The sequence below is a fragment of the Dermacentor albipictus genome, chromosome 9 (assembly GCF_038994185.2).
Source record: "Dermacentor albipictus isolate Rhodes 1998 colony chromosome 9, USDA_Dalb.pri_finalv2, whole genome shotgun sequence".
Classification (NCBI taxonomy): Eukaryota; Metazoa; Arthropoda; class Arachnida; order Ixodida; family Ixodidae; genus Dermacentor; species Dermacentor albipictus.
This window is the reverse complement of record NC_091829.1, coordinates 23085659-23107212: the sequence shown is the minus strand read 5'-3', so window position 1 is coordinate 23107212 and position 21554 is coordinate 23085659. Positions and strand designations below refer to the sequence as shown.

Here is a 21554-nt window from a genome sequence, read left to right as displayed (position 1 = left end):
CAGTAGGATCAGAGGACATATAAGGATCAAAGACCCCCTTGTCGCTAAAGAAGACAAGTCCTCTGATCCTTTTCTTTTTCTTACTAAACACACTGCAATCATAGAAGACAATCATAGGCTGCTCAATGATAGACGCTTGATGAAAACCCAGTAAGTTTTGCGTTGACGAGGATGGACAGCAGTAAATTATTCTTCGCCTGTTGTAAATAAGTAATAGTTAAAAGGAAAAAAACATCATAATCATCAGCAGTAGCAGTCTATTTACGTCCGCTGCGAAGCGAAAGCCTGTACCATGTAGCTATCCCCACTTACTCCTGTCCTGCGCCAGCAGACCTTTTAGGTCGTTCGTCGAAATCTGATCTACGCACGATGCAGCTTACATTACAGCGTGATCGCTGGTGCTTCAATACGATCCGGAATGTACGCCAATACTCACTTTGCGCACGCAATCTGATTAGACAAGATTCTTTCACTCAAAAATGGGCGACAACATCCCAGAATATTCTGATACGTGAAGGCTTATCTTGCATCTAGCGACAGCGTTCTAACAGTGGTTAGGCCGTTGAAATATATTCACCGTACAAAGGTAAGCAATGCACGCGAGTCAATATCGAACTATCAGATACAATGAAATAGTTTGGGTTTGGGTTTATTTAACCACATGGTACATGAGAATCCTGCACTTGTCGTTGGGTATGATGGGAAAAAAGCTGCATAAAAGCTGCTTGACGGGCCACACCACCCCTAAATCAAAACAAAAACAACAAACACAAACACAGGCAGTAGAAAACTATGGTACATAAAATGTATATTCTTATGTGGTCCTTCACAACAAAGAATGAATAAAACATTTACATAACACGAGAACTAGATGTTTTACATATATGGAAGTAGACACATTTTGAATAACGCGTTTTTCGATCACGTTCTGAATTGTTAATTTCCACCTGTTTAGTACGTTTGGAAGACAGTGACGAAGAGTTTCAAATCCATAATTAGTTAGAGAACATGGCAGTCACATACCAATTCTCTGTATGTTGAGTTAGCCGACAGGCTGCATTAGGTTGCAATGGAGCTAAATTACGTATGCACAGTAAACAGCAAATGTTGCGGGATACTGTTTTCCCTGCAAATGTGAATTCCTGCGCTTTTAGGGCATGACACTTCTAATTTAATGAATCACTGAGTAAGTGTTGAAGGCTACTACATGCTGGAACATATAATACGAGGCTGTGTGACCACGCTTTGCCAGAATTCAGCTTCTTGACAGATCCTGCATCCCTTAAACTTTCGCTCTTACCGGTACATACTGCATCTGCGTATCTGAGATTTAAAAGCCGGCAAGAGCTGGTATTCGTGCCGATAATCAACTCTTACGATTCCGAACTTCTTGAACAATTCAGAGGTCTGCGCAATATAAAAGGTACCTTCAATAGATCGTTTTTTTTTTTCAATGAGACTAAAGTATTTAAATATTTTTAGAGCCTGTTGATCAAACCAGACAACAATAATGTAGATGAGGACAAAAAAGGCACTGTACACAACGTTTTTGAGGTGCAGGCAGTATATGTTGACACCTAAGCAAAATACCTAACGCCCTGGAAAGTTTATGACTTATGAGCTCAGTATGATAATCCCATAACAAGTACCCGTTGAAGTAATACCAAGTGTTTTTACAGGTGGGGAAAGTCCGATTTCATTACTGTAGGCAAATAATTTATCAGATGGATCACATGGTCATGAGTTCGCTCGGAACAGTACAGCTTTAGTCTCAGAGCAATTTCTCACGCATAAGCAAGTCTGTTATAACCGTGTTCAACTGATTGGACAATCACTTGGACAGGAAATTTGGATAGGAGTTCAAGAGGGAGGTGGGAGTAGCTGCAAGTGCCCGCTACTACACGACCAATTACTGGCGGTGTTCTGTGGGGAAGCCCACTGCACGTATCCGCAGCCTGAGTGCTCCGGCGCTGAGGAATTTGTTATCAGCACTTCGTGCTCGAAGGGACTCGGTACGCAAATTTTAATGTGCCTGTATTTCTTGGAAAATTTTGGTATGAGTTCAAAATATCAAACACTCCCAAATATTCTCGTTCGCTATAACGAGGTTTGACTATATCGAACAATTAGTGAAGACAACCAGTGCATTGTTTCGGAATCCATAGTTTATCCTGCGCTAAGACACTGGGGTTCGCAAGAGGATACACAACAAACGCTGGACATAAACTGACGTCGAAGCAGAGATAATGTGTATTTCATCATATTCATTTGTTATCTCAGAATATTATATTATTTCATATTGTTTTCGGGTTAAATGCTCCCCTTTCATTCGTTCGTAAAGTTATTTTTGTTGCATTCATTCAGCTCTTACGGTAAGTGCTGTTGACAGTTCCGGGATAACATCTCCAATTCTGAGATCCTCTGCTACATGTTTACTTGTAAGTTAATACTTTTCTCCACGTTGACACATCAAAATGCCTTGATTTGATACCTCACACTTGTTCTATACACGCCTTCCGAAGGTCCCTTATCGTTTCACTGAACCCAGACTGTGCATCAGGCATCCTCTCTCTCCCCAGAGTGCACGTGAAGCGCTTGCCTGTGCGGCCATGATGCGCTGCCTCTCGGCGATCAGGTTGCACTTCGCGCATGCGCACTCCTTGAACCGGCACTGTCGTTTGTGGCCCTTGAGCCACGAGATGACGCCGTGGTTCCGGCAGCGAGCGCACTTGGGCCTCCTGGCGGCCGATGACGACGACGACGATGCGGGGGGACTCGGAGCACCTCCGCCACCGCCGCTCATCGCTCCACGAGCGCGAGATTACGTCGCCGCTTGTCCTGCGTCCATCGAGCGCGCGCTGTAAGATATAACTGAAAAAAAGCAAACTACGAAAAATGGAACATTTACGCTTCTACAACGTATAATTTCTTTAGAAGAAAACTGCGGACATTCTTTCAAGTAGAAAAAAAAATATGCTAACGCAGGAAGACCAATTTTTTTTCATGATTTTACACAATTGGCCTCCTGTAGTGGGGAAAGTGAATAATGTGTCGTCACTAATGCGAGCGCAGGGAGTTTTTGTTCGTTTCTTTGCTGCTCTCAATTGACATTTCTGCGCAGCTTTGCCATACGTGTAAGTGCAGATTGACAGATATTATAGCATACACGCGAGCCACATTTGTATTAGTTTATCGATAAAATACGTCTGCTCACCGGGCTGCATTTGTGACACTCAGGGAATCACTATATAAATACTGGTGGAGCTGATGCGTGATGCGTGGAAGAAAACTTTATTTCGAATCAGAACGATTCGCGTTCGGCGAGTTAGTGCGCTGGGGCACCCGCCGTAGTTAAGGCCAAGAGTTCTTGCCTCTCGGCGGCTTCCTTGGCCCAAGACCGTGCGTCATGCAGTTTTTTTTTTCTGCACTGACAAGCAATTATATTACCCTTCTATATGTTTTAAGAATTCTTTTTGAAGTGTTTACTTTATATATGTATACAGGTTTTCATATATAACATCGGCAATCTTCGACCTACAGTCGCCATGGTGTTTATGCATTTCTATGCTGGAAACAGTGAGGGGTTAGCGTGATAGCGATAATACGTCGGGATTGGTGGTAAGCAGACGACAAGCGCTGTCCAATATATCAGTGAGAAGCTAATCTTTTATTTGTTTATCAAGCCTACGTTCATGGCGTTCATGCTTTCTGGAACTGTTGAATTATTGTTACAATAATAGCTACGTGCTTCCGTGGTTTTTTGCTTAACTGCCTTGGTCACGTACAAGATAAAGCCAAGTTCTTTTCAGCAGAGGCAAGCACAGCTTTATAAAGCGAAACGACGATGATATGAGACTGAATGCTGGTTTTACAAGTGATGTGCAGTTCCGCGTGTTTCCGTACCGAAGCATGTCGTGTCTGGAACACCTGAGCGATCTGGAGCGATGAATGGGTAATGAGACCGTACATTACCGCGAAAAAAGCGTATGAAACAGCGTAATGCGCTCCACCACGCAATAAAAGACGCCATGGTTTTGCCGTTCTGTTTGTTGTCACGCAGGCAACGAGCGTGAACTTTCCTTAAGATCGAAATGCGCATAGAATTAAGTACAGACGCTTATAAATTATAAAGAATGCGAGCTTAAACAACACGTATGGTGCACTTAATAACAGCCGACTTACATACAGTAATGTGCGGTCGCATGGTGAGAATCCAGCTCTAGTAGCAAAATTTCACCGCAAAGCGTCGCCGCACACCATTTCCTCGCGACTTCCTGCGCAGATGTAAAAATGCAATTGCTACGTGAACGCCACAGCGTGTTCGATTAGACAAATACAAATCACGGTCTCTTTATTTGCGCATCATTGACGGTAAAATGTAATTAACGTTCTGGGTGGTTGTAGGTCCCTTTAATATGGTATCGTATGTATTAGCCTTCATTTCTGAATAGGATACATCTGCTCACCGAGATGCAGTCACGGTCCTCAAATAATGTACTGGTACTCCCTAAATGTACTGGTAGAGTTGCTGCTTGGGCTTGCCGCGTAGTTCCGGGCATATTGTTGTCTTTTGTTTACTGACCGACAATTACGTTACTCTTTTATATATGGAAATAATTTGTTTCCCATATGATTAGCTTACAATGTAGATTTTTATACTGCCGCACCCCTCACCCCTACAAACCGTTCTTGGGCGTCAGAACACAAGCGAACAAGGAAGAAAAGCAACTCCAGCATCATATTGCCCGCAAAGAAAATAATAATAAAAGAGTCGACAGTCACTTTAGCATATATATGATAAAGAGGACGAAGGCGGAAGCCTGGGCGCTCACGAAACATTAATTAAACTACTTGACATTCACATTCGAATGCGTTGTTGCTTCCTGTTGCTTGTTTTCTTCCACCAAAGGTCGTGAATTTCGAGTGCCTCAACGAACTATATATTAATTAACTGTGCCTCAATTAACTTCGCCTGAATTAACACCAACGCTTGTGTGTTCGACTCCCACCAATGGACGCGGGTTCGACCATCAATGGTGGCCCCATCAAGTTTGGTGCCACTGAATTTTGGTCTCACCAAAGATCGTGAGTTCGAGTCCCGCTAATGGTCGTCGGTGGCACCATCAATTTTGGTGCCACTGAATTTTGGTGCCATAACGCTGGACGATCAATTTTTTGATAAGGCCGGACAATGGATTTTTCGACCCATGAGGGCCTTTAGTATTTCGCCTTCATAAAATGGCATCGGGTACTGTGATTTTATTTTCGTAGATCACAAAATCGCGTTTACAAAAATATTGACCCAATCTTGTCACTTAAGTAATTGTGACCTTATCACCTTTGCCTTTGTAGATGAAGTTCGTCTTGCTTCCAGATCATCCAACCGGAATTTCCTGCGTTTTAACCACTTTCTCAATGGCATTAGCTAGCAGTGCTTTGCTCTTTGTACCGATGTTTTTTATTACCTGTATTGAGATTTCATCGGGCCCTGCGGTGGTGTTATTAGGGACATTGTCTTCTGCTTCTTTCTAGTAAAACTTTTCTATGCTAAATTGTTATCTCTCTTGTTGCTATATCTGATGGGGTGTAAAATACACTTTCTTTTGTGCCGAAATTAACCTTAATAACGTCTCTAATATACCGCAGCGCATGCTCTCCTTCGAAGACGTTACCCTTTTCATACCTTATAGCCATTTGCGAATCTTTAGTTGGGGCTCCAAGTGCTATTAAATGGTTCCAGAATTTTTTTGGCGCGTCTTTGTCTCTTTTGCGAACGTCACGCTCCCAATATTCACTTGTACATTTAAATTTCTCTTGCAAAAGCTCACTCGTGACCTTTTTCTTTTCTCGGTATTTGTTCTATCTAAGGAGCGCTTCTTCGTGCAAACCCAACACTTTGGCTTCTCGATGATTCATAGACTCCTGCTTTCGCTCTTCTATAGCTTACTTTATTTCCTTGTGCCACCATTTACGTGCTTTCCTCTTTCCAAACCAACAATTTTTTTGCCGTGTCTGTCTTACTTCTTGCTGCATAACGTCTGCCAGTTCCTTATATTCCCAGACTGTTGTGTTGCGTCTACCGAGTCTGTAGATTGTTGAATATTTTTCTTTTGCGATCTCTGTTCTTTCTTCATCCATTTGTTTAAGAAATTTTGATGCTATTCGTTCGTATTTTTCTGTAGTATCCCTCTCAAACTTTAATGTTAAACGTCTATGATCGCTATCCAGGCTATTTTATTCCATGCTCGTCTATAATCATTTGGTCTAGTCGTCCGCAGAGCGTTTCTGAGGCTAAGGCTTATTCGATACATGAGAGCCCGTTTCCTCATTGTCGCGTTACCTGTCCATGACACCTATTCTCCCTGTTAACTACTATGACGTTTTGTCCATGACACACATCCAGCACTAGAGAACTTTTGTAACCAGTATATCCGTCTCAATCCTCCATTCATATCTCCAACTCATATGACCTAGTCCGATTTCCTGAACTCAATATTATCGCTTCTAACGCTATCAATCAATCCTTTACTTCTTATCTTTGCTATCACTGCCTGTCCATAGGTAAGCTACTCCAAGCCACGTCTATTTGCCTTCCCAGCGGCCGCTAATCCATAAAGGCTCCTTAGGCGTCTCTCTTACCCTTTGCCACTTTATACTTCGCCTAATTAGTATGCCTACGCCTCCGCCTTTCCTTGACCGAGCCATTCAATTGCACCCCACCGATACAATATTGTAAATAACAGGCAGCTGCTCTAAATCTCGTAGATGCGTTTCGGTCTAGGCATACAAGCCAATAGCTTCGTCATTCAGCTATACGTTTGAATTTCCAGCCATTTTTCCTGCTTGCGAACACCATTGCACGTTTATGTAAAAAAAAGTTTCGCGTCTCCATTCTTGTCCTTTGTGCGTCTTTTCTTAACTCCTTGAGGTCTAATCTTGCCCTTTGCTGATGTGTTTCTACATTCACTACTTAACCTTCCTTCCTAATTGTCTGGGGCCCACCTAAAAAAGTTACCGCCCATGCCGCGAATCGACGCGCAACCAGTGTTCTACATTTTCACTAAGATGTATCCAGTCACGCACAAAAGCGCCTTAGTGGCCTTCTCGGTGCACTTCTCAGTTTGCGTCAATGACCGTAAAATTCATTGCCTTAGCGCGTGTCCAAATTTCCTTTTTTTTTTTACTGCAAGCACTGCCCTTTCAAATGCATACCTCCGCCTTTCAAACTCTGGCACCGTGCACTCCGCGATTTGCACATCCTTTGAAACGTCCCGCAGGTCGGTGAGCCCTTTGGCTATTTGTTTCGCGATCTCTATCCCCGTCCTTGCAGTACGTCAATCACTCCGCCCATTGTCACCACTATAGGTGTCTCACCTCCAATGTGTCTCACATGTGTTGCTTGGATGTCGCTATTACTTCTTTAACCCTTTCAGACGCCACGTTATCCCGTTGATTGAAAACTTGCTTTCACCACATTTCTTGCATCTTCAGAATCATTGAAAGTGTACAGCTGCAGAAGATATCGAGAATTTTCAATTGTTTATTGAGTTTCGTCGAGTTTACAGAATGTGAACTCCGTGCGAAAACTCAGTACGGGAACATCAAATATGAGAACATAAACTATATCGTGTTTTCGAAAGCTTGAAAAGCACTTATCGAGCCACTCGAAAATTATGCCTGGTGCATGACATTGTGAAAAACAATGAAATAAGTGAACCCGCTACACACGACGTACTGATACCGAGTAAAAATACCCAACCATCCACCTTTCAAAATACTAAAACATTCTGCACGTCATTCAATATTGCAGCATAGTTCCAATAATAGGTGTTTCAAAATGTATGCAGCACATTTTAAGTGTCATTACTTTGGCAGAACTGATGCAGAAGTGATAGTTGGGGGAGTTGGTACGAATTCATAGTGAAATATTTACCGCGCAAAATCGACAAGGACACAGTGAAGGGGGACACACGAGCGCTTTCATCAGTGCTTTCATCATTACTTTCATCAGTGCTTTTGATGTTGATGCACTATCTTGATACACACAGTTGTGTAGACAGCGTATGAAACAGTTAATCGGTTTGCCCGGAAGCACGTTAATCTGAACTGGCTCGCCTGCATCTACCCTTTCTGTTATGTGCACCGGTTCTACTCATCGCAAGTTTGAATCGCCGACAACGATAAGTCGACTCTCTTCCTCCTCCTCACCACCGAAAGCGGCACTTGGGGCCGCGATGTCCTAGATGCAGTTTATAGTCCATAGGCAGAGTAACAGACTCGCGTTGTAGAGTCTCAGTGGTCATGTGTTCCGGCGAATTTGGCATAAAGGAAATTGTAAAAAAATGGACACGTATCCGCGTGCTTCGTCGCAAATGGCTTGTAAACGCGCAAGCTTGGTACTGCTACGCCGCGGTACATCACAGCATGTAAGACAAAAACTATCGCACATACTTTATATTGGTGTCGCGAAGGGACACGCTGTTTTTCCATTGCTAAGTACTCTGTAATCCGGCGGAGTCCGGTGCCAGCTTCCTTACAATTCAAATAACGCTTCGGATCACTCTGGGCATTTAGTTGTTGTTGAAATTTGTTTTTGCATGTGGAGCGAGCATAAACGTGCTGACATCTTGTTCTGTGAATGCGGTTTCAAGCAGGAGGCTGCGTTGTTTGCATGAAACACTCTGGTTAGCACGGCTTGCACTGCAGCATCATTTGTGCTTGAGTGCAATAACTTCATTGACTAAATTTGTAAAACGAGCTTGCCAAAAAATTCATACTATAAATTTTCAGTCTATTTGCGTGACGAAAAAGTGTACCTTCACAAAAACCGTATTGACAAACTAAACAAGTGTATCTTTAAAACATCTAGGGAAATCTAGGAAATTTGTTCATACCATTAAAGAAAAAAGTGGCTTCGGAGGTTGGCAGAAATTTATTGCTGAGTATAAGTTGGCTCAAAACGAAACAATTTAAATTGTCAAGTTGTTGATGTTCCTTTTCGAGATCTCTGAGGTGGTATTTTAAAGCGATCGCTTTTGCAAGATTTTTCAGTGCCTCAATGCCAGACGCGCCGAGCATGCTAAGGGCTCAGTTGAAATGTTAAACTTCACTGTATATGTGTTTCAAAGACATTCACTGATTCATTTATTCAAGTTTATTCTCACGTATCAGAGACGGTGGATAATACAGCGCCACATCTGTGAATTACGAAACTAACTTTTATTGGGCAAACTTTTGCCCACAGAAGCCAGTTACACTCAAAGCACAGCGATAGCGGCGAACACGATCGGTGACCGTCGAAATCTGATCTGCCGGTCAAGCGCATCGGCTTTTATACATGAGCCGTCGAAGGTTCCAGAGTAATCACATGGTAATCGCTGGTGACCGCGTGTCTTCCAGATAGTTCTACACAATTCCCGTCACACATGCAATTAGATTACACAAGCTTCGATGACAACAGACAACAGAAAGAACCATCGGTAACATTTGAGAAACTTCCGATATACATGCCGGCGTGTCCCGCGCTGAGCGACATTAGTTAGACAGTGAAAAAGCGGTCACCCGAAAAAGATAAACAAGTACACGTGTCAGTGCCCCCCTCTCGAAGAGCATCGTCTAGATGCTACAAACATAACAGGAGAGCGAAAAAATAAAAGGACACTTATTAAACATTAAAAAACAACAAAGTAACAAAGTTCAAAGTAATACAGTCCAAAAAGAGAAAGTCCAAAGTTCAGCTATGCAAAGTCCCAAAGTTCGTTAGCGCTGGTAGAATGGCTTGAGTCCCACAACATGGACTCGCACACAATGGCGTCTGGCACGAGCTCATAGTCCCGTGCGCTAATGCGTCGGATGATCTTATAGGGTGCGAAATAGCGGCGTAAAAGCTTCTCGCTAAGTCCTCGTCGGCGTATCGGGGTCCAAACCTAAACATGATCGCCGGGCTGATACTCGATGTATATAGCGTCATCGAAGGTTGTAGTGTCGGCTGTCGGTCATCTGCTGGTTCTTGATCTGCAGGCACCTATCTCTAGCACACCAAGGCTTCTTCGGTGTGCTAGAGATAGGTGACGACGTCAAGATTCTCTTCGTCGGAGACGTGCGGCAGCATGGCATCGGGAGTCGTCGTCGGGTTCTTGCCGTAAACCAGCTTGAACGGTGGGATCTGAGTTGTTTCTTGCCCCGCCGTGTTGTAAGCGAAGGTTATACGTATGGCAGTACGGCATCCTAGGTTTTGTGTTCGACGTCGACCTACATTACTAGTATGTTACCGAGGGACTTATTCAGGTATTCCGTAAGAATATTCGTCTGCGAGTGATAGGCAGTTGTCCTCCTGTGGCTTGTCTGGCTGTATTGCAGAATGGTTTGGGTGAGCTCCGCTGTAAAGGCCGTTCCTCTGTCGTTGATGGGGACTTCTGGGGCGCCGTATCGCAGCAGAATGTACTCGACGAAGAATTTCGCCACTTCGGCTGCGCTACCTTTCGGCAGAACTTTCGTTTCAGCGAAGCGGGTGAGGTAGTGCGTCGCCACGACGATCCGCTTATTTCCGGATGTTCACATGGAAAAGGGGTCCAAACAACTCCATCCCGATCTGCTGAAAAGGTCGGATAGGAGGCTCGATCGGGTGTAGTAATCCCGCTGGCCTTGTCAGTGATGTCTTGCGTCGCTGACAGTCTCGGCATGTTCTGACATAACGGGCGACGTCGGCGGTCAGGCGCGGCCAGTAATACTTTTCCTGTACCTCGATAGCGTCCGGGAGAATCCGAGGTGCCCCGCGGTTGGATCGTCATGTAGGGTGTGGAGTACTTCTGGACGCAGCGCTGAGCGCGGACTGGTGAGAAGTTCTTTAGGAGTAGGTTATTCTGAAGCGAGAACGAAGACAATCCTCGCTTAAATGCCCTAAGGACAATGTCGGTATTCCCTTTCAAATACTCGACGAGGCTTTTTAGCTCCAGGTCTGCTCGTTGCTGTTCAGCGAAGCTTTCCGCGCTTATTATTGCAAGGAAGGCCTCGTCTTCCTCGTAATATTGCGGGGGCGGGTCAATGGGAGCGCGTGATAGGCATTCGGCATCAGAGTGCTTTCGTCCGGACTTGGGGATTACAGTGATGTCATATTTATGCAGTCCGAGGCTCCACCGCGCCAGCCGTCCTGAAGGGTCCTTTAAATTCGCTAGCCAACACAAAGCGTGATGATCGCTGACGACTTCGAATGGCCTGCCATATAGGTGAAGGCGGAATTTTGCTGCAGCCCAAATGATGGCAAGGCATTCTTTTTCAGTCGTAAAATAATTACCTTCCACTTTTGACAGCGATCGGCTAGCGTAAGCTATCACCCGTTCAAGTCCGTCTTTCTTCTGGACTAGGACGGAAACGAGTCCTAGGCTACTGGCGTCAGTGTGGATTTCAGTATCGGCGTCCCCGTCGAAGTGCGCAAGTACCGGCGGCGACTGCATGCGTCGTTTGAGTTCTTCAAATGCGTCGGCCTGCGGCGTTTCCCACTTGAACTCGACATCACATTTAGATAGATGTGTCAGCGGCTCAGCGATGCGTGAAAAGTCCTTGACAAAGCGCCTATAGTAGGCACACATTGCAAGGAATCTACACGTTGCCTTCTTGTCGATGTGCTGCGAGAACATTGCGATGGCAGCTGTCTTCTGCGAGTCGGGGCGGACTCCAGATTTCCTGATGACGTGACCTTCGGAACAGAAGCTCATCGTAAGCGAAGCGGCACCTTTCCGGCTTCAGAGTGAGCCCTGATGACTTGATGGCCTCTAGTACTGTAGCAAGCCGCCTAAAGTGATCGCTGAAATTTCCGGCGGAGACGACGACGTCATTCAAGTAAACAAGACAGATCTGCCACTTCAATCCTGCTAAAACCGTGTCCATCATGGGCTGGAACGTTGCAGACGCTGAGCATAGTCCAAATGGCATAACCTTGAGCTCATAGAGGCCGTCTGGCGTGATTAAAGCGGTCTTTTCGCGATCTCTCTCGTCAACTTGTATTTGTCAGTAGCCAGAGGTTGCAGAGCCGATCCAGAGCCGATTTAGCGTTGCAGAGCCGATCCAGTACGTCGTCTATCCGTTGGAGGGGGCATATGTCCTTCTTCGTGATCTTGTTCAGTCGACGATAATCGACGCTGAAACGCAGCGTTCCGTCCTTTTTTTTTCACCAAGACTACAGGAGATGTCCACGGGCTTTTCGACGGCTGGATGATGTTGTCGTGCAGCATTTCGTCGATTCGTTGCCTAATAGCTTCACGTTGGCTAACAAACCAGGGATGTATCCAGTATGCCTACACAAATACGCAAGAATGTAGACGGGGGAGACAGTGCGCCGACCTACTGAATTGGTAGAGCATGGCCTCAGAAATCTCACGGGCCTAAAGTTGTCCCGCTGTGATCTCGGAGGCCAAGGTATAGAACATCGTGTGTGCGATGCAGAAGAAGCGGGTTCGGCTTCCACCGGTGGCAAGTTGTCTTTTCGTGCACCTCCATTTTCTGTTTCACGACTTCTACATGTAAATTTTTAAAGAAAATTAACTTTCACTGTGCTTCCCTGGGCACTTGGTTGACTATTGGCGCCATCAAGTTGCAGTCACGTTGAAGTAGCCCCGCCTCGCGATGCATTTTCGGAAGCCGTGGCCGAATCAACAAATCGTTCATTCGTAAGGGCGTTTCTGTGATCATCATCATTTATTGGACACTTAAGGACCCTTCACAGGGCATTACATAAGGGGGGGGGGGGGGGAGTCATAGATAGAAGTCAAAGATGTCACATCAAGAATGAATTGAAATAACGCAGGTTAAGTAATGCAGCAAAACAAAATAGCAGTACAGGTGACTTCAACTGCAACAACAGTTGGAATGAAAAGAGAAATCGTTCAATTGTAGTTTCCAAAATGTGAAAGCAACCGCTCTTTAAATTCTTCGGGATCATGCTCCCTGGCAATTGCATCTGGGAGAACGTCGCCTGGCGACGTTCGCAATATCAGCATCCCGATTTCCTGTAATTTTCTATTACGAACAATTCTAGCGAAATACCTTTTTGTGATTACTGACTCCGTTCTTCGCTACGAAAAAAAAAAAAGCTGGTTTCCGGAGACCTCCGTTGGTCTAAACTCACAGGCGATCGATCAAAAAAATTCGCGTATGCATACAGCGGCATACAGCACATGAAGCTGGGTTTGTATTACAATCTGTTATTTCACTTAAGATTGAGTTCGCTGCGTGTGGGTGTGACACAGATGGCATGTCATTGCCTGTTTACACCTTGTGATCACTAGAAGCGCTAGTTATGCATGTACGTTTCCGCACATGGCAAACGCTGACATGATCTATTCATTCAAGTAATATACCAGACTGAGTAAAATTTCCTGAATTCAAGAACAATTGTTCATATTGCCATGATTAATAATCTTGAAAGTTATATTTCGGTGTCCGTAGATTTTATAGAGATAAGCAAACTTCACTGACATTGCAACAACCGGATGATTAACAACGTGTGTGCATCCCCAGAACAACAGCACACTTCCTATAGCTGTACAGCAGCGCCTGTAGAGCATTTAAAGAAAAAAAAAGAACATTCGCACATGTATACATGGTGACCCACGCAACTTGTGCCAAAATTTAAAAAATATGCGAGTTTCATATAGCTGGACGGAACCAGAGCAATGCTGTTTGCCGTCGCTTGGAAAAAGTCAGACTATTTTTAGTCTTTTGCATTTCGACTAATTACATAATTAGTTATAATTCGTAAATTAACTTCTGAAGTATTATAATGAGAGCAAAATTGTCGGTCAGAAAATTGTAGGCCATCGTGAAAAATTCTCCATCCATCTTTGTGTTCCTCAATATGTGTACATACAAGTTATTTCCAAGCGTTAAAGAATGCCCGCAAAATAAAACAAAAAAGTGCAGTGCGACTAGTTGCACGGCATTTCTTGCGTGCTTTCTTGCTGGCTCCTATCAGTTCGTGTCCAATTTTCAATTTTTTTTAAGCTTTTAAATTCACGTGAAACTCAAGGCCAAAATCAGTGTTTTTCCTCATACTTTTTTTTTACAAAATGCATTAAAACAGAAAAGTAACGAGACCGCCAATGCATTCCATCACAAAAATTAACATCTAAAAATTAGTGTCATCTCGAGAATTCTTTCCAGGTGGATGTACGCCTTGCAGGCTCATTGGTTACAATCCCCAAATTGTAATATGTGTCGCAAGCAATTACATAAAAAAGTAACTAGAAATTTTTGTTAATTACTCCATTGTATACTTCTACTTCTCGGGCAAGTAATGTCAGCCTCGCCCAGTAATACAGTTCACGGACTATAATTGCGTTATCCCTCACCGGTGACTCAAAAAAAATTATTTTTCTTTACTATATGATATTTAGGAGATGTCTCCTTTAATTCGCGCCGGCTACCCCTTTTCACATAGGGATTTAAAGAAGAATAAATCTTAACAAAAATAGTGAAATCATAACACAAGTTTCATTCACATAAGTACACCAATTTCAGACTATAACTGAGAGTCAACTCTAAGTCCTAAAAGCACAAAGTCCAGTCCCGTGAGTACACTAATGCCACTCTAAATCTGAAAGCCAACTAAGGTACGCAGCAACACGAAGTCCCGCGACGTATGTGCACTAACGTAAACCCGAAGTCTCGTCACTTGGCTATACTGAAATCAGGGAACATAACAAATCACGTATTAAATTCATATGAAGGACGCGGCGTCACATTAATTCCGGCTGCAGAGTTCTACTTTAGTATTTAGATTTGTCCTGTTGCAGAGTTCTACTTTGGTCTTTAGATTTGTCCTGTTGCTCTCCTTTCCTTTTTCATTTTTCCTCCCCTCCTTCCTATCTTCCATTTCTGTGTTGCTGTCGCCTCCCTTCAGAAGAGTAGGCAGGCGTTGTGCCCCTTCCGGTGGCAGTTGCCAGCCTGCTCCTCGCTTTCCCTTTCCTGTTACCTGTGTATATGTGTTCAAAACAAATAATAATAATAATAAAATAAAAAGGCATTGAATTGGCCAAAGTCGGGAAGAAGAAAAACATAGAATGTGCTTATCACATTTAAACATTCAATACTTTCCTAGAATGTTTATCACTTCTCGAAATATTTGAAGGGCCATTAACGCTCGTCTTTGCAATGAGTATGTTGGCCAAGGACCTAAGATCTTCCTGATACTGAAGGGCCTGCGATCTAACGCCACTAAATCAAGTGCTAAGCGTTGTCTGCGTGCAGTACCACTGAGGTTCCACCAGAACATGCTGTACTTCATCAGCGTGGCCACAAGTGCATTCCGCACTATCAGCTCTTGAAATTTTATGTAGAAAGTGTTTTGTGTGTGGGTTACCGAACCGCTGGCGATGAATGAGCGTTTCAAAGGCTCTGGTTGCATTTAATCTAGACGGGATTTTAAACTGAAGAGGTGGGTCAGTCTGATGATTTCGAGTTCTGATCAAACCATGTCACTTTGCAACCACGGGCTGAGATCTTAGTATGCGGCGCGATTCGCCTTCTGTTAAGGGAGACCATGTGGGGCGTTATTACCATGCGCTTGTCCTGCTGCCTTGTCTGCTGCACCATTCCGAGGGATATTGAGGTGTCTAGGTACCCGCTGGAACATTACTGTGCGATTTTCTTCACTTGCTTTTGTGATTTCCTTTAGTATCTCGTTAACTAACGCCATGTTTTGCGAATTGCTGATGTCACTGTGAAGTGATAAGACAAAGCTGCCTGCGAGTCACAAAAGATGACCCATTGTTCCGCTTTTTTCATTCAATTTATGTAGCGTAACAAAGACAACGTTACAAAAAGCTCTGCTGTTGCTGATGACATCGTGTGAGATAGTTCAAACGTTTGTATTTGGTTCCATCCTGGAATGACAAAGGCAGCTGTAGAAGAATTTGTTTGACAAGAGCCATCTGTATACGCTTGAATATAGCCAGCGTATCGAAAATATATTTGGTATAACGCCACTTGTTGTGCTGCTACCCTGAGCATATCTCGTTTGCAAATACTTCCCTCAACCGAAAGTTCAATTTTGGGAAAATTATTTATAGTCTAACGAAAACATCCGTTAGATTATAAATTTCCAAGTGTACTTAGCTACCGCCTAAGAAACGCGAAAGAGGAAGCCTTGTAAATCCTACTTAATTCGCCTTAATCGACCTTAATCCAATCACTCTTCAATCACTATTAACTTTGCTAATCATTAATGATCTCCTATACACGGATGGACATGCTTTGATTTGCGTCCGCCATTTCCGGCGCACGCAAATGGCGGACGCCGCGGCCGGTCGGTGAATTGAAGAAACGCTGAAAAAGGGGTTTGACTTCTCGCGTAACAGAATCATGTTTTCTCGTATAGCCACATTGCAATCCGAGAGCTATCATGTCTGTAGGTTGTGCGTAAGTCGTTGTTTACGATTTTTCCACGTTTTCTGGCTGGAGAAATTGAATTAGTTCAGTAAAAATCTCGCGTCACATGGAGAGCCCGGGGTATGTGTGGTTCGAAAATCTTTTTTTTCCGGAACGACGTCCGACTCATACACCGGATTTTCTGCGACACGAGCTCCTTCACGCTGTCGCGTTAACAGAAAACGGAGATTCAGGTACCTCAGAGCCGGAAGAACTATTCTATCGCTTTTAACTTTAAAAAAGAAAACTCGGAGGACACCTATAAGCGCTTCTTGTGAGTTGTGAATTCGAAATCATCAATGTGCAATTGAACGCCGCTGTGCGGTCCTTCGAGTTATGAACTCCTCGCTAGCAAGCGAGTGCGTTGAGACTCTTCGTGCATCTTGAGTTGGCTTTACTGAGGCAGATAGAGGAGGCGCTGATCGAGGCGCAGTTAAGACTCAGGCGTGAGCTTGCGCGGACGGGGAAGGCGCTGATAACAGAGGCTTCCGAAAGCGAGAGCGATCGACGGTGACGTGGAGCTGCGGCAATGCCTTTTCTCCTCATGCAACAACTGGCACGCTATAGCAGCAGCAAGTGTCCGCTTTCACCCACCCTGATTCGCCGAGGCACGCTCGTGAAGCGGCGTCGCAGCGAACAGGAATTTACTACAGCCGTTTCGCTGCTACAAACGACAGACGCCAGCTTTTTCGCTCAATGGGCCAATTGACGCTTTCACATCAAAAATGGTATGGCGCGCAGTCTCACGCCTATCACAATTCATGGAGCTCTCACAGAACCATATAGGATTTCCTACAATAATTACTAGAGAGAAACTCTGGCGCTGCGATCGTTCAGCAAACATGTGGATGATGTGTAGTGCAAGGATTTGTGTGACCTTCGTGCTTTTATATTAGGACGCTCTTGTGGCTCTGTTTATTGCGCTTTATCTCCATTTAGTGTCTTAAGTTTCAGAGCGATCTGTACTTTTCTATGTGCAGAAGGCTCTGCGAACACGCGCTATCGCTACTTATTGCAGCGGTTGAGCCTGTCCAGGTGGCCAAATCGAAAACGCCTCAGGGGTCTCAACGCACTGGCTTGCCCGCGAGATATTCGTAAGGGTTTTATATGCCGCTTGTCGATGCGCGCGTCCGTGGAGTAATTGACGGACGACACGAAAATGTCTCTTGAACGTACCAAAACCTAACAGGCGAGGTTTCAGAATGTAATTTTAAGAAATAATGTTTTGTAGATGGATTATTTGTCTCTGGTCTTTTGACAATTGAGTATTGTTTTATATAGCTGCAGGGATGATGTTTTATTGTGGTATGTGCTTCAACCAACTCTTCGCAAAGACTTTGATTTAAACCCTATCTGGTGCCAACTAGTTGTGACGATGTACCCTTTGACATGTTTATATATACTCATAAGTATATATATATCCTGTGTAAAACGCGGATGTTCAATTTAAATCCCTAACTTATAATTTAATCAGCATTTCATCTTATTCAAATGATCGTTTAACTGAAAGATTTACACGAACAAATCGGATTTGTCCAGCCTGGTATTCTGTATTGCTCAGGTGCTTATCCTTAACCCCGTTTTAGTGTCTTTTGTGAAGAATATATATTACTACGTTGTATATTAAAGTCGCATCGAAAATGTAAATAGATAGTTGAAGTAGCTCTTCGGTGACTCCGTTAAACGCGGAATCTGTTTCCTTTCATGGCTATACAAGCTGCCCAAAATGTGACCACAACAATTAATCAAGTCCGAGCAGAAAATCATACAACGAGAGACTAATTTTAAAAAATCCCACAAGGAAGGCATGCAAATCCGAACAACTCATCAACATACATCAAAGATGGCAAACCTGTATAATATAGTTAACCCGCCCTTCGGAAGTCAATTATTGTAGTCCGATTTTCCGCTGCCTCAGTTCTTCCCAAGACTTTGCAAGCGTTTCATCGCATTCCAACTTATCATTTTTATAGTTTCCACTATATACACTCTGAATTTTTTTTATATACTGGGAAAACGTGCCCAAATTGTATGTTTTCTAGCCTGACGGAATTTTCTGTTCACACGCTCACCTATGCATTTTGTTTTATAGACGCTCTGTAAAGTGAAATTACTGTCAGTTTCTGCAGCATTTCTCGCACTTGCACAGTGCAAAGTGCCACAAAAAATTGCTAAGATTGATAAGTTGAGAAGAGGGGACAGCTATAGATGACGCCGCGCATGTGCATAAGAGGGGCAAGTGCAGTCTCAGCTTCCATGAAAAATTGTGATGCGGACAAAGCATGAAACACCCCATATTGCAGCTAATTTTCTGTAACCTTAATCCCAAGTGTGTCTGTTTTGTTTTAGAAGCAATAGGGTGTAAAGCCTTCACTGTTTGTCTGTTGTTTTCTTATCGTGGTAATGTTACAGTGAAATCTGTAAAACACATCGCGAACCGGTCCTCCGGTTGGAACTGTTGAAATTGAATACTTGTTCCGTTTGTAGCATAGTGCTTTACGTCCGAAAGGCAGTTTGAAGAAATTAAATTATCTTTAGTATATCTTTAGTCTTTCGCATCCTTTCATTAAAGCGATGGTTTGGATGTATGACTGTTTTTCTCGCGGTTAGGGGCATCTGCCAGGTAGGTTTCCCGTCAAGTTGGCCGACACTGGAGAATATGTAAGGAAAACTGCAATGATCCCGGGAACAGCGTCGTTTGTGGACGAGACTATAGTTCCCGTGCAAGCGGGTCTGCACGCCTGGCCGTCTTGCATGTCGGGCAGCCATGCAGTCGATATATGTATAGGGTGCAAAACGCGGTGCACAAAAGATGAATGATTTTATAGCATTTGATTACCCGCTTTGTGAAAGCTTTGCTCGCACAAGGATTCCAGCTGGGGCGTTAGGTCTCCTTAATTTTTTTTTTTTTACTCTTGTGAAGGTCCAATTCATTTTTTGTCTCCAGGGGACCCTGTTAATTAGCCTTGCATTGCACGCTCATGTTACTTGGTGCTCGTGACAAACTTTCTCGTGACATCTTACGAACATCCTATGCAAATGTAACGTTCTGACCCACGGCGCTGTCATACGTGTTCTCTCTTCTTTTTTTTTTAAATTCTGGCAGCGTGTCTTTTTAGCGCTGTAGTTCCAATGTCTAAATCCTGCAGAATCAGAGTACACTATTGCAATCTGTGCATGCCTAAAGTGAAAAAAAAAAGAAACAATAATTGCTATTCCACATCGCAGCGTAGTGCTATACGAAGAAACCCCTCAAGCGGTTTTCGCAACTTCGGTTTCAGGAAAACGGCCTCCGCGTTGCATGTTTGCGCAGATATTATTTTGGTTGACTCGCATTAGTCGACGCTACAGAGCAAGTTGACAGTAATTCAATGCATGCAAAGACAACCAAGCAAAATGTGCAACACGTGAACGGCGTTCTCTTCCACTAACTTTCACACCGGACCCCGTAGTCGTTTTGTATAATCAGCGTACGGTGCCACCAATAACAAATAACAAAGCGTACATATTGATAAGAGGCTCGAGATCGATGAATGGCGAAACGACAAACATTACTTCTCAAGCGGTATAAGGGCACAACTATAGAGGCGTGTGGGTACCACACATGAGTGCATTCGAGCGAAGATCAAGAGCAAGATGTTGGACGAGTCCAGCAGGCAACATGAACAAGTGTAACATATGTTAAAGAGCGGCACCATCAGATGGATTGCTGAGACTCGTAATAATTTGGGTTTCAGGTGCTTTCGGTTGAAGCAGGACTTGGGCAATATGGGTGATGTCTAAATCCGCTCCCCAGCATCGATTGCTTCTGCGTAATAGATAGCGAACTCGAAGGTAATGTCTCTGCTGGTTGACTGCAATAGAATTGATTGCAAAACCGGAAACATGTCATGGCCGCCACGTTTAATAAACCACCTATACTCAATATGTATGGAGAGATGTCTGCCTCCATCGGGATTAATTGAGATGATGAGTATCAAGTTGGCGATGATATTCCACGATTGCACCAGCTTCTTTTGTAGGCATAGCTACAGCGATAGCAATGATTGAGGCTGCTCGACGCAGCTTGTTTACTACTTATTATGCAGAATCACGTGTTTTGTGCACTGAATTGTGTAATTCGCCCCAGTTGCATGTAGGAACATGAAGACTTATAAAACAACCAAGGCGACGCTGCTCAGGACGAAATCGGTAAGTGACGTAACATTTGTGAACTTTAAATTCTACTTTAGAAGCAATTTCGAGTGCAGAAATTGATGTGGCATTCGATACGCATTAGGACTACATTTGCCACAACTTCACGATTTTCGTTCTTAGCTCGGAGTCATTAAAAATTGTGCTCTCAGACTCAAGGACTCACAAAAAGGGTCATTATTTTTTTTCGTGTTCGATCGAATGAACAGTAGTGTCGCTGGTTGCAGCTACAGCTTCTGCGTGCTTTGTTCATCCAGCTCGAGCATACACATGTTGGGAATGTTGCTGTGACGCAGCCCTTGTTATAAAATGCTGTTGATTTCCTGTGCAATGAACTGCCCGGAATAGAAAACGTCCACTTTCTGTCCAAAGCCGATATACAAAGCCAAATTGAAAGTCGTTTCGCGTCGTTAATTTACAGCTACATCACTTTGAAAGGAAGGAACTGAGCCATGCTTTCATGCTCTTCGGTGCCTCCAATGAATGGTACGGCACACGTGAACTATAGCCATGCATGTTGCGAAAAAAAGTTTGTAAACGGTCATCAAAACTTAGGAAACGATCTAAATCTGAGTGAGAGCATATGCTGATTGGTCAGATGTCTGGCGTCTTCCACGCGATAACAATTCACGGATAACAATAGAATCGCGGCTGAGATATTCAATTACGGAAAACACTTACGAAGCTGTGCCCGTGTTCAGGTAATTAGTGGTAAGCGTGATTGCCCAGCGGAAAGGCAAATTCTGTAAATATAAGCCCTGAATCTTCACCCCCCAAAAAAGAGCAGGAAAATGAGCAGTACATGAACAGGAAAATCAGCAGGAACAAGCCCGAATCCGAAGCACTGTCCATGTGGACGACGTACAAAGTACTACAAGGTCGTACAGACCTCCACATTCCTGTCTAGAGCGCTTGAGCGGTGCAGAGCAAAGCAACGA

General features: G+C 43.9%; 1 protein-coding gene across 5 annotated transcripts in view; it reads right to left on the bottom strand.

The window, feature by feature from the left end:
* The window catches only part of LOC135901952 (doublesex- and mab-3-related transcription factor A1-like), a 159046-nt gene that overhangs the window by 14619 nt on the left and 122873 nt on the right, over positions 1–21554 (bottom strand). For 2 of the 5 annotated variants that reach the window (XM_065431794.2, XM_070525462.1), the window contains exons 2-3: positions 4183–4274; positions 2600–2838 (exon numbers count right to left, since the gene is read on the bottom strand). In XM_065431794.2, the coding sequence (XP_065287866.1) occupies positions 2600–2803 (204 nt within the window). In that variant the 5' untranslated portion in view covers positions 2804–2838; positions 4183–4274. Of the gene's footprint in view, positions 1–2599; positions 2872–4182; positions 4275–21554 lie in introns of all 5 variants that reach the window. The other 3 variants (XM_065431793.1, XM_065431796.1, XM_065431797.1) reach the window with 2 other exon arrangements.